At 55.1% G+C, this 13,316-nt stretch overlaps 1 protein-coding gene across 1 annotated transcript; it reads left to right on the forward strand.

Annotated features, from left to right (window-relative positions):
• Positions 1-3,439: 3,439 nt before the first annotated feature.
• Positions 3,440-8,813, forward strand: EGR3 (early growth response 3). The gene is made up of 2 exons (XM_007167858.2): positions 3,440-3,776; positions 5,113-8,813. The coding sequence occupies exons 1-2, from the start codon at positions 3,623-3,625 to the stop codon at positions 6,120-6,122; spliced, it is 1,164 nt and encodes a 387-aa protein (XP_007167920.1). The 5' UTR covers positions 3,440-3,622; the 3' UTR covers positions 6,123-8,813.
• Positions 8,814-13,316: the final 4,503 nt, after the last annotated feature.

Here is a 13,316-nt window from a genome sequence, read left to right on the forward strand (position 1 = left end):
ATGGGATGGAGTGTCATACCTGGCCCTTTTAGCTCCCTATATCAACTATACTCACTCCTAAGACACACAAGGGGAAAGGGCTTTTCAGTCACATGGTAGGGTTGGGGAAAATATAGATTACCAATAATAATTGCCATTTACTGAGTGCTTGCTAGGGGTCTGGCAAAAGTACTCCATGAGGATTATCAAATTTAATTCTTCCTAAAGGATAGGTACTATTATTATCCCAATTTACAGACAAGAAAACTGAGGCCAAGAAAGAGATTCAGAAATTTGCCCAACATCACACTGAAGTTTGAATGAATACTTATTTGAATTGAAGCCTCCCGTTCTACGTCATGGACAGGTAGGAAGGAGGGGGCAGACATCTTGCCCAAAAAGACTCCTATCCATTCTCACCAACAGGCATAAAGGCTTGGAGCAGGCCTGCAAAACCCTGCTACTTGTTCTGCTTGGATGCAACAGGTCCAGCTCCCCTAAAAGTGTTTGCAGGTCATCTCTGGAATGGCTACACTCCTGCATGGTCTTTGGGGCCCTGGAAGCTTTCGAGGATCCGAAATGCTCCCACTGCCTCTGCCTTTCCTAATGCAGGCCTCTATCAAACAGGACTGGGACTTGCAGCTCCTCAATCTCCTCCTCTCCAGGGAGAGGTCTCAACAGGTGGGAGGGGGGTGCATCACGGTAGGGTCCTCCAGAGTTGAGCTGGGCGGCCGGGAGGGCTCTCACTTCCTCCCCGCCACCCCCGCAGGCTGAGCTGTGCCTCGCGCGGGGAAACATGGGCACTGCAGTCACTGCTGGGGTCTGCGGCTCGCCTAAAGGCCGCGGACCTCGCGGCGTCTCTTGGTCCTGGGCCGGAACCCGCAGAGACCCTCCGAGTGCACGCGCAGCAGGAAGCGCCGCGGAGGGGCCAGGACTGGGACTGGAGCGGCCGAAGCTCTCTGGTGGCCGCAGCTCCCCGCCTCTCCCCGCCTCCCCCCAGCTGCCAAGCTCCATGGCCAGAGGCCGGAGCCGCTGGCTAATTTTTCACGCCCCCCAGACCGCCTCCCTAGGTGACGCTACAGCCTGTGCGGTTCCTTTAAAGGCTGCGGGTTCCGTTCTTCTTTCCTTTTCCACTGGATGCCAAAATATGCAAATCCGGGGACCGGAATCAGCAGCCAAATAGAGAAGGAGAAGGGGCGCGGCCGGCGCGTCACCGGATCCGCTCCTTGTATGGCTCTTCCCGGCTTGGCCCGCCGCCCCGCGACCCTCCCTGCAGCCGCCAAGGCCCCTCCCGCGCCCAGCCTGGCTCACACTGCCGCCCACGCCCCCGGGCCGGCCAATCGCCCCCCCTTGGGAGGGAGCCGGGGGCGGGAGGCGCTGCATGCCCTGATTCCGGCCGGAGCCGGGGACCGCTGCAGAGCGCTCCCTCCCCGCGCCGCGCGGGCGGAGGAGAGCCCAGGGGCGCAGAGCCTCCCCGGTATAGGTGTGGGTAGCCTGGCGGGAGCGGCAGCAGGGGCGGGGGAGAGGGGGCCCGCGGCGGCGGGAATCCCTCCTTTCCTAAGAACCAGAGGAGATCCGGGGGAGGCCGGGCCCTCCCACCCCTAGTTCTCCACCGAGTGAAGTGGAGGGGAGGAGAGAGAGGTTGTCATCCACCCCCACGACGATGTGCAGCTCGGGAGTTCCTCCCACACGTCCCCGGCCCGCGTGGCCCTCCCACGGAGTGAGGCCCGGGGATCCTCTCCTCCTCCTTGTCAATACTCCCACTCCCCCTGAGAAATGCACGTTCCCCCAACCCCGACTCCCCAGCGAGGAACGCGGGATCCACCGCGCCCACACGGCCAACGAGGAGGGACTCCTCCCACGCTAAGCCGGTGTGATCCGGGGTCGCTCCCCCACGCCCCCCTCCTCTCCTCCCCTTCTCCCGCGGCCCGGCCGCGCACGCTCCGAAAACAGGCCTCGGGGAACATAGCCGCCCCCGGGATCTGCTGTCTCTCTGGGAGGTGACAGCTCTCGGGGTCGGCAAACAGGCAGCCCTTGACTGCAGGGCGCCGGCAGTCAGCAATGGGGACAGCCCTGTGGAAGGCGAGGGGGAGGGTAGAGAGCAGGGGAGGTCGCCGTGGTGGCTCAGAGACTGTGGTTCGGCAGCCCCGCAGTGGCGGGCCCTTCGCAGGCAGCAATAGACAGCGACTGCGCCTGGGCCTGCTGGGCCCTCCTGCCATCCCGTGGCCAAAGGGGTGCTTTGGAACCATTAGGGAATTTATGGAGGGTTTGGTGCACGTGTTCCCTATCCCCTCAACTTCATTCCTTCTCCTTCACCACCAAAACTGCACATCCTCGACCCCCAAGGTGAGGAGTTCTCGCCTCCCCCGCAGCCGCTATGCAGCTAAGACTCTCCCAGCCACTGGGCTCAGCCGGGTGTCAGCACAGGGTTAGGGGCCCAGGGAGCAGCAGGGCTGTGGGCGGCGCATCGGAGGGAGGGCGGCACAAAAGTTCCCGGGATACTGGACCAGAGATCCCTGACCCGCTGGAATCCTCCTCAGAGGGACTTTGTCCCAGTCCCAGGCAGGATCCTGGACGCGAGAAGAGCGGCCGGGGCAGGGTCGGAGCGCACACCTTCCGGGTTCCCCAGAAGTTCCCAGGCTGCAAAGGGACCCCGCCGAGTGTTTTCAATTCTCTTTCTTCCTGCTAGGGGGCTGTTGGAGGCCACTTGCGAAAGACCCCACCCCACGGCCCCCTGTCCTACAAGCGCGCTCTCCTAGTGCAGACATCAAATAAACACACAGGCGATTATTGCTCTTTCACCCCCGCGCTGCGTCCTTTACGCCGCGCGTTCAGTTACACCCCTCTTTCCTCTCTCCTCTCGAATTTTCTTTCCTTCTTCTCTTCTATTTCTCTCTTTCTCTCTCTCTTTTTTTAAGATCCGCGAGCGGTGCGGGCGCCGCACGTTGGCTGCGGCCCGCTTCCTGCTTTCTAATGTTCCATTGTGAGGAGCTTCCATTGTGACGTCGCGCCCCTTCGGCTGGGCTTTGTCTGTCCATATATGGGCAGCTACGTCACGGAGCTTTCCCGGGGCTCAGATAAATAGGCTGGTGGAGTTCCCTGGCTGGGAGCTTTTGGGCAGCAGTGAGCTTGCTAGGAAGCTGCGGGGCTGGTGGTGGTGGTAGCAGCGGCAGCAGCAGCGGCAGAGGCGGCGGCGGCGGCGGCAGTGGCGACGGTGGCGGCGGTGGCGGTGGCGGATCGGGGGGCGGGGGGGCCGCGGGCGCGCGTCTGTTTGTGATATCAATACTGAGGCCGCGTGCGACCCCCTTGGGCCGAGATCCCCCCCCCCAGCCCAGCACCCACCCACCCACCCACCCCACACACGCCCCCCCCCGCCACGACCCAGCCTCTTACGGCACCAGCTGAGGCACCCAAGAGGATTACCCTCCTTTGCCCTCTCTCCCACCCACCCCCCAAAAAGAGAAGATCCCCTCCCCAGGCCCACCCCTTCCCCTCTTCCCTCCCCCCTCCTCCCGAACTTTCCCTCTCGCATGCTTTTCCCCTGCACCACGGATCGCCTCTCCGATGCCGCTTGCCTGGAAGCTGCGTTAGGAGCGAGCGGCGGCGGTGGCGGCGGCGGCGGCGGCGGCAGCTCGGGAGTGCTATGACCGGCAAACTCGCCGAGAAGCTGCCGGTGACCATGAGCAGTTTGCTAAACCAACTGCCTGACAATCTGTACCCCGAGGAGATCCCCAGCGCGCTCAACCTCTTTTCTGGCAGCAGCGACTCGGTAGCCCATTACAATCAGATGGCTACAGGTAAGGGCGGCGGGGAGGCGGCGAGGAAGGAAAGGGAGAGAGGAAGAGGAGGAGGGAACGAGCTAGCGATGGATGGATGGATGGATGGATGGATGGATGGATGGATGGATGGATGGATGGATGGATGGATAGATGGATGGATGGATGGATGGATGGATGGAGAGATGGGGGCGCGCTGGGAATTTTCCGGGGGGCGAGTTGCTTTTCCCACCCACTCCTCCCGCCCTCCCCGATCGGGAAGGCTCGGTTGGCGACGCCACGGTAGAGGCTTCGGTTCTCCCGGGTGGGGGCAGCCGCCGACCGAAGGGAGGTAGGTGCAAGCGGCTCTGGGGTTCTCCACTTAGGGGGCGCGATCGCCGGGCTGTGCGCAAGGCGTAATGCTGTCGCCCCCTTTCCCGGGAGGAGCCCAACGTCCCTTTTCACCCGCGCTCTCCCCCCTTACTCCCTCAGCCTCCCACCCGGGATGGAGCCATGTGCGGCGTGGAGTCCCCGCGGTGGGAGAGGTACTGCGACGCTGCCTTTCCAGGGCGTTCAGCAAAGCCGTGGGGGTGTGGGGACGGCGGGGAGGGGAGAAGGTGGGGGCCCACCCGCGCGGGGGCTGCCACGGGGGACGATCCCCGGACCGAGGAGCTTGGGAAGAGCGGCCACTCCCGCCGTGGAGACACCGGCCGGTTTTCCGCCGCCCTCCACTCTCGCTAAGCTGAGGCTGGGCTTTCCCCCTCCAGCAAAAGCCGAAAGCTCCTTCAGGCCCGGAGGAAGCTGGGGCTGGGGAGGCGGCGGGAGAGCTCCCTTTGCGGACAGCACCCCTCTACGCGCCGCGGACAAAGCGTCGGAGCGCTCCGGGTCAGCTCCCCGGGCGCAGTGCGCACCGGGGGCTTCGTCGGGGCAGGAGAGGCGCGGGGTCCGGCGCGGACAGCGCTAGGGGAAGAGGCCGAGTTGTGTGCGCTGGAGCGAGAGCCCAGCGCGCTCCGGGTCTGAAACTACCTGTAGCTGCAGCTACCTGCCCGCCCCACCTCGGGAATAACAACAATGCTTCTCGCGCTCGCGCCTGTGTGTGTGTGTGTGTGTGTGTGTGTGTGTGGTACGGGAGTGTGTGTGTACGGCGTGTGCGGTGTGTGTTCAGCAGCCACTCCACACCCCGATCAGTAGTATTTTTCAGTATCCAGGTTGCGCCCGGGAGCGCGGCACCGCCCGCTTTGCGCCTGGCGCAGCCTACCCCATGCGCTGCGCACTCCACCCGGCCGCACCTCCACACCTGGGCAAGGACCTGGGCGCCCCGGCCTGGGAGCCGACTCGGCTTCACTCACCCCTCCCCTCTCTCCCCCGCTCTCCGCAGAGAATGTGATGGACATCGGTCTGACCAACGAGAAACCCAACCCGGAACTCTCTTATTCGGGCTCCTTCCAGCCAGCCCCTGGCAACAAGACCGTGACCTACTTGGGAAAGTTCGCCTTCGACTCTCCTTCCAACTGGTGCCAGGACAACATCATTAGCCTCATGAGCGCCGGCATCTTGGGGGTGCCCCCGGCCTCTGGGGCACTCAGCACGCAAACCTCCACGGCCAGCATGGTGCAGCCGCCGCAGGGGGAAGTGGAGGCCATGTATCCGGCGCTGCCCCCCTATTCTAACTGCAGTGATCTCTACTCGGAGCCTGTGTCTTTCCACGACCCCCAGGGCAACCCCGGGCTCGCCTATTCCCCCCAGGATTACCAATCGGCCAAACCGGCCTTGGACAGCAATCTCTTCCCCATGATTCCTGACTACAACCTATACCACCACCCCAACGACATGGGCTCCATTCCGGAGCACAAGCCCTTCCAGGGCATGGACCCCATCCGGGTCAACCCGCCCCCTATTACCCCCCTGGAGACCATCAAGGCATTCAAAGACAAGCAGATCCACCCGGGCTTTGGCAGCCTGCCCCAGCCGCCGCTCACGCTCAAGCCCATCCGGCCCCGCAAGTACCCCAACCGACCCAGCAAGACCCCGCTCCACGAGCGGCCCCACGCGTGCCCGGCGGAGGGCTGCGACCGCCGTTTCAGCCGCTCGGACGAGCTGACCCGGCATCTGCGCATCCACACGGGCCACAAGCCCTTCCAGTGCCGGATCTGCATGCGGAGCTTCAGCCGCAGCGACCACCTTACCACTCACATCCGCACGCATACGGGCGAGAAGCCCTTTGCCTGCGAGTTCTGCGGGCGCAAGTTTGCGCGCAGCGACGAGCGCAAGCGCCACGCCAAGATCCACCTCAAGCAAAAGGAGAAGAAGGCGGAGAAGGGGGGTGCGCCTTCTGCGTCCTCGGCGGCCCCGGTGTCCCTGGCCCCTGTGGTCACCACCTGCGCCTGAGGCTCGGGCCCCCAGATCACACTTTTCCCCTCCAGTGTCTCCCGGCTGCTGGCCTGAATGCAGCCGGAAAGCTAGCCACGGAGGCGCAGGGGCCGCGCCCTGGCCTCTCCATGGACGTAAGGCCCCTTGTTTCCCTTCGCTGTCCCCCGTTTCCACCCTTTCACACCGGCCAACGGTCGGGGGCCAGGGCAGGAGGCGCCTTCCCCTTGCTGCCCCCCATTAGCCAAGGCGTGGGGGCGGAATGGTGGCGTCTAGCCCGCTTTGTTCAGTTGGGATCGTCTTGATCCAGGGGCCGCCGGGCCGGGCCAAGGACCTGCGGGGGACTGAAGGCTGGGCCCGCCCAAGCCTCGCTGGACCCAAGCACTTCATGGTTCCCCCCACGTCTCCCTCGGTTCCCCATCGAAGACCCGAGAGGGGGAGGGGGTAAGGAGCGCACCAAAGCGCAGAGCTTGCTGCCCGCCGCACGCACGCGCGCCTGCGTGCGGGGATGCGCGCGAGTGTGCGTGCTCGCGTGAGTGTATGTGTGCGTGTGTGTTTCTGTGTGTGCGTGTGTGTTTCTGTGTGTGTGTGTGTGCGCGCGCGCGCACGTGTGTGTGCGAGACTCTTGAGCTGAACTGGGCTATGTCCACCCCAAACTCTTCCCCACCTCGGGTCCCCAGGCCGCTGGGGGCCTGCACGTGGCGGGACGAGACGGTCTTCCACCTGCTCCGAAATAATGTTTCTTACAGAAATGCCTCGGGTGCCGCCGCCGCGGTGCTGCTACCGCCGCTTAGGGTTTGGCCCCTCAGAATCCCTCCTTTTCCGAGCGCTTCCCTCTCAAGGCCTCAGGGCAGTTTGATCTTAGGGGAGAAGAAGCAGCCATCACTGAACCTGCCTTTTAAAAAAATGTGTTTCCTCGGCCCCAGAGATTTTAAAATCTCTGTTCCTGAGTTTGCCCTTTTTCCCCCTCCTCTCCCTTCTCCCCTCTAAGCCTTTTCCCATCTCTTTCCAAATCTTTTTCCAAAAAGGCAGGCCTCAACCAACCACCCCATTTTGCCATCTTTTTGTTCTCTCACCCACATACCCATTTCTCTTCCCACCATTAATGGGAATGCAGCCTTTTTTCTCTCTCTCTCTTTGTCATCACCAACACAACAGGTAGAATTCAAATTTATGAGTATGGGGTGTGTGTGTGTGTGTATGTATGTATATATGTGTGTCTACACACACACATATATATAGATATACATATATATACATTTATATATAACATGCACACAATATGTATTCCTAGTAAAATTAAATCTCTAAGGTACTTGGCTATCCAGTGCAGTGCACCGGAATAAAGAGAATTTGTAGGCATTTACAGCTTTAAATGATTTATTTTTTATGAAAAATTTAACTGATGAGATTATATCTACATATGTGTGTATGTGTGTGTGAGTATGTATGTATGCATCCATATACACACATATACACACATCTCTGTCCAAATTTTCCTCAAAGCTATGGGGATGTTTGCATTAATCCATGTTGATGAATGAGGCATATCTTTTCCATAGCCCAGTCTCACCTTCTCCCCACCCTACCTCACCTCTTCTCAGGCACCCCCTCCTCCCCAGCCTCCTCCACACAGGGGTGACTCTTTGGAAGTGGAGTAGTAGGGAAGGTTACTCTCTGACACAGCTTCCAGTGTAGTCTTGCCTGAATGTACTGTTCCCTGTTAGCGTTATTTCTCCTGTGGTCAGTAAGCTGCCCAGAGAGAAGGAACAAAGGTCTGGAGTTTACAGAATGTCTGTTTTTAAAGTCACTTTATGCATTTCCCACTTTTTTTTTTTTTTAAAGAAAAAAGCACCGGTTTTTTTGGTGGCGGATAGATAATACTAAAGGAGTCTAGTGAAAGGGGGGAAAAAAATCAAAGAGCAGGCGATTGTGGACTTCCAGGTACTTGGACTTTTTGTAGAAGGAGAGAGAAGTGGATGAAGTTTGCCGGGAGGGCCCATATTTTTTCAGCTGAAGGGTAAAATCTTTCTTTGCAGAGACAGTATTTTGCTGAATACTTTTTATAATGTGATGATTATTAAAAACAAAAATTTTGGTCACTTCAAAGCTGGAAGGAGGAATCAGATATCCTTTAATATTTTTTCCTTGCTCCTTCTGGTATATGCATGTCACTGCATGATAACTCTGAGTTTTCCTTTGTTTTAATAAAACTGTTCTCAGACATTTAAGCTAAACTAAGAGAAAAATAGCTTTGTTGCCAAAAGGTTGTGCTATCCAGATTTTTTATATGTCTGCATGTTTTAAGAAAAAAACAGCAAAAGAAAATGCACTCTAACTTATGTGAACTGAGAGAAAAAAATCAGGTTTTAAACAGGAAAACCTATGGGGAATGATATTTTTTGAAAGACTTTTGTATAAAGTTGAGTACTTAGAAAAAGACAAACCAGATGTAATATATTTTGTGGATGTTTTTATTTCTTGGATTTATAGTACCTTATACTAAGGTTAAAAAAATATGCTTGTTATCGTGAAAAGGTGAAATTCTTCACCAACATTTCATTTGCTCCTTCGTCACATTGTTATGCCAATATAATATAGTTAATGAAAACAGCATTTTTAAAAACTGAAATATTGAAATGGTGTAATGTTGTACCATTTGCACTGTGAGCAAATGCTAATACAGTAAATATATTGTGTTTGCTGACAATCAGCCGGCCTATAAATCTCCTTATTTTATTTCTTGTTTTCATAGCATAAAGTTTTGGTTTGGCCTGTTTTTTGTCTTGTTTTGTTTCTGGCTGGTGGTTGGTTTGATAGGTTCTTACGCCTGGTTTTTGTGGTTCTCGCTCTGAAACCCCTCACCGTGGAAACATGGAGTCTGGTGTTCTTAGAAGTTGGTTAGAATTTCGTGCGGGTTCTGGCGTTTCAAACTCAATGTTGAGTGTTTACTGTGGTTCTCAGAGAATTCTACTGTGGTTCTAGGGATTCTCCTCCACACTTCTGGGAGCCTCAAACTGCCAGAGAGATTAGGTGAACAGATTAGATAAGCTCATGGGAGCCGGGGCTGATGACTGGAACCTTCTAGAATCTTTCTCTCTGGTTTCCAATGGGTATTTGAGAGTAGAAGGGAGGGGAATCTCCTGGCTTATGAACTATTTCTCTGGTGGCTGCAGGGAGCACCACAATAGGACCTGCGGTGGTCTCTGCGGCCACACCGAGTATTACTCTTGCTAGAGCTTTTGAAGCCTGAAAAACAGATGGAGATTTGAGAGGGGGTTCTTCAGTGTTGGCAAGATAACCAGAGAGATTGAAAGCTTTTTGGTGGTCAGATAATTGGGAAAAATCAGGTTTAAAAGCACTACAATGCAGTCCCACTTGGACAGGATTCTCCAGGCCTCACTATTTGTAGCTGCCTGGGAAAGGGTGTCCTAGTTCTTATGAGCTACCCAAGGATCCGATGCTTAGAAGAGAAGAAAGAACACAGGAATTTGGAGAAATACAAGGAATGTTTTATAGAGCAGTAATCCCTCCCATCTTACAACTTCTATCTCCCATAGAAGTGATGCTTCCCTACCCTATGAGCTTTCTTCTCCAGAACCTTCCCTTTCCTTAACTGAATTTATTTGCCAGCCCTAGAGCTTTCTCCATTTCTCTTGAAGAGATATGTACCCTCCACTTCCTTCCCGCGTCCACATCTCCATCCTGCTCCCTTCACCTGATTTCCCATCGTTTTTAGAATCCTTTATCATTGGGAGGCTTGTTCTAGAACAGTCTTCGAACAGATCAATCCTCTCTCTCCTGCCTGCCCTCTTGCTTGGGTTTCTCAGCCATGCATTTTGCATATTATCTGCCTCAGCAACATTTAGGGGCTTGGTGTCTGATACAGAGCTATGTCAATGTAGCATGACATTATGACTGGGGGACAGTGTCTCAATGCCTGGCGTGCCATCCAGGCCAGCCATACAGTGACAGAACTATACTATGGTGTCCCTGCTCAGAAACCCCCCCGCCCCCCAACCCCACCCCACCCCACCCCACCCCACCCCACCCCACCCCTGTATCCTGCCCTCCACGTAGGCCCATCACAGTGAAAAATGTGGGTGGTATTTCTGGTTGGCTATAGTTACTAAGACGTTGAAGGCAGACCTGGGTGGAGGAGGTGGGCTCTGGCCTTAGAAAAGAATGTTTTTGAAGTAAGAGATCAATAACAAGAACGCAATATGCAGTCTTAAATTTTCTCGCCCACACAGTTCTAGGTCACTGGCTGCCATCTTGAATTCCCTTCTCTCACCTCATGAAACTTTGAAACTTCCAAGCTGCAACTTTGTGTACAGCCACAAGGAGGTATCCTTCTTTTTTAACAGAGGGAATCCAAGATGGCCGAAAAGTCCTAATGATGGAGCATATAATCCATCTCTCTGCTAAACTGGATGAATCCTTCCAGATTTCTATGTGTTTTTCAAGTGAACATCATCAGAGGAAGATAGCTCACTGGGTGTCTTCACAGTTAGCGTTCAGCCCCACCTGCACCTTCTCCAATCAAGCCAGGCCTTCAGAGTGATACTTTCGTCAACAGTGTACTATGCGGCGTGATTAATAAACTCACTTCCCATTGGTGCATATTGCTCAACCCATCCTTGTTCAACCACTGGGTTACTTGGCAATATGGCAGTCCGCCTGGCTGGCACCAGCCCTGTGTGGTGTAATCTCTGATTCACACCGTGTAGCTAGATAAGACTGCCCAGATAGCATGACACCAGCAACCCAGCCTGCCTGGGTTTTGTAAATATGGGGAGAGGAGATTCAACCCTGAAACTTAGGGGTGAAGTGGGGGTATGGTAGAGGAAAGTCCTGGATGGGGCTATCATGAGAAGGAATCAAGGGAGGCTTTGCAAAGAAGAGGCCTAGGAACAAAATCAGGCATAAAAGTGTGGAAACCCTAAGTTGTTTGGGGGTGAATGAAAGGATCCCCCCCCCCCATGCACATACCCCTCCGGAGTGACCTACGGAAGGTGATGACTCTTTGCAAAATTGTACTCAGTAAAATGGGATTGGATACAAATGAGAAGATACTTTGTGAGAACGGGGGGCAAGGAATAGCTTATATTTTTGTATGGTGGTGGTTGTGGTGGTGGTGGTGAGGTGGTGGTGAGTGAGTGTGTATGTGTGTGTGTGTGTGTTTATGTATTATTCACAAGTATATAAAAAGGAATAGGAAGATGGATTCCAGCGAATGTAGGCAGTAGCTATGGCCAGTCGTTACTGATCCCCTTTTGCTAGTCCAGAATTTGCTTGCATAGATGAGGGGGTTGTGAGCTGCCTTTTCCCAGCCTTGATCAGCTCCCCTTGTGTCCTGGAATAATAAACCTGGGGAAAGTAGGAGAACTCTGTGTGTCCCAAAGACTAGAAATCATACTGGCAAAAACCTTAACGACTAGGGGAAAATGACTTTCTAAAAGGTGCCATGGGGTTTTAAAAATAGGTCAGAATCCTAAATCTATCTCAAGTGGTTCTTTTTAGAAAACCCACTCTTTGTGTGGAGAGGAATGAGGTCTCCAGAAGAAGGGGGAAGATCTGAGTGATGCTTGGAGCCCCTTGGTCACAGCAATCCCTGGGACAGCCCTGAGGACATGATCACTCCCCCATCAATCATCTAAGAGGGCCTGGAACATATCTGGCCTCATCAGCTTCTCCCAGCATCCCAGGTCTTGAAATTTCACTGCTCCTTTTGCTTGAAGTATACCATCCATGCCACCTCTAATATTTTCCACGATGATCATTTTCGCAACCCTCTACAAGAACAGAGGTGGGCCAGGGTTGGGGGCAGTGTCACGGGGCTTTCCCCAACTTGTGCTAAAGTCTCTGACGTGTCTATGCCCAATCAGGAAGGGACCAGGCCCTGACTCTGCTGCCTGGGATCCTCATTCCCCATCCTCATCACGACTGCTTCATCTGGGCTCTGGAATTGGGGTCGTCCCTGCCGCTGCCCCTGCTGGCCACCAGGGGCACAGCGCTCCTCTGCCCACTGACCTGGGCATGAAAAAACTATGTCTTCCTTTCTGGCAAACACACAGATGGCTAGAAGAAAGGTTTCCGAGCAATCTTACTAAGGAGGTAATGCAAACAGATCATGGACGCAAAGCCGCAAAGAAGAATTAGAGAATACAAGGTTCTAGACGGTGCTGGCTACTTAAAAGAACATGGGGCTGGTTTACTGAGATCCTGCTCTGCTCTCAAGATCTCTGGATGAAGGATGAAGAAGGCAATCTCTGGGCCTTGGAATGCCTTTCCTGGACCTCAGGCACCCCACTCTGCTCGTACAGTCTCCTCCTTTACCCATTCCTGGGGGCCTCCAGGACTCTACAACCTTCCATTTCCATCATCGCTCCAGTGATGTTCTCTCCTTTGCATGGAGCGTGATCGCCAGTCCTTCAGGTGGCTCTCCCCATGAGGCCTGCCCAGGGCCTGCAGCCATCTCTACCTGGACCTTTCACAGTAGCATCATGACCCGACAAAAAACAGATGCTCTTTTCTAATCCGGCCAACAGCAGACTTGAGTCCCCTTTGGGGTCACCCACTGAGTTCCCAGCGAGAGGCTCAGGAATGCTTCCATCTCTCAGCTCCCTGGAGGAAAAGAGATGTCTTAACGCCCCTGAGGCTGGAGACAGCCCAGCCCTCCATGGGGGAAGTTACCCTTGTCTGTGGCCCTGCGTTCTCTGGGGTGGTTCACCCCAGGGGTTGACCGCTTACCCAGAATGCATCAGGTCCTTGTCTCCACCAAAGGGAGGGAGATTAGTGACCAGAACAGAACTGGGCCTCCAGGAACGTTGGCTTCTTCTCAACGACAGGCTGCAAGGGCTCTGACGCTTTTACTCCTGAGGGTTTTTCCCCACCAGGCGCCCAAACTTCTTCCATTCTTCCTTGTTCCCTTTTCCCCACTACTTAGGAAGGTCAGGCCATCTGAGCAGGAAAGCAGAAAATTTTCCGGTTCCTGCGTGACCCTAGGGTACTAAGGAAAGCTTTCTTGGGGGCACTTGTTACTTACTCAGGTCTCTGTCCTGCAAATTGAGAGGCAGTTTGATAACCCAGCAGCTACTCCAGCTTTTCCTTTGGGGCCCTTAACCTGCTTTGGAATCACCACCTCCATCTGAGATCTGAATCCCACCTCTTGCCACTTTCTTGCAGTGTGACTGTCAACAGGTTTCTTAGTCT

The sequence above is a fragment of the Balaenoptera acutorostrata genome, chromosome 6 (genome assembly GCF_949987535.1).
Source record: "Balaenoptera acutorostrata chromosome 6, mBalAcu1.1, whole genome shotgun sequence".
NCBI lineage: Eukaryota > Metazoa > Chordata > Mammalia > Artiodactyla > Balaenopteridae > Balaenoptera > Balaenoptera acutorostrata.

Excerpts from the sequence above, each read along its gene's own strand:
- EGR3 (XM_007167858.2), top strand. The coding sequence starts at position 3,623 with ATGACCGGCAAACTCGCCGAGAAGCTGCCGGTGACCATGAGCAGTTTG. Across the intron at positions 3,777-5,112 it reads TTACAATCAGATGGCTACAG|AGAATGTGATGGACATCGGT; the intron begins GTAAGGGCGGCG and ends CGCTCTCCGCAG.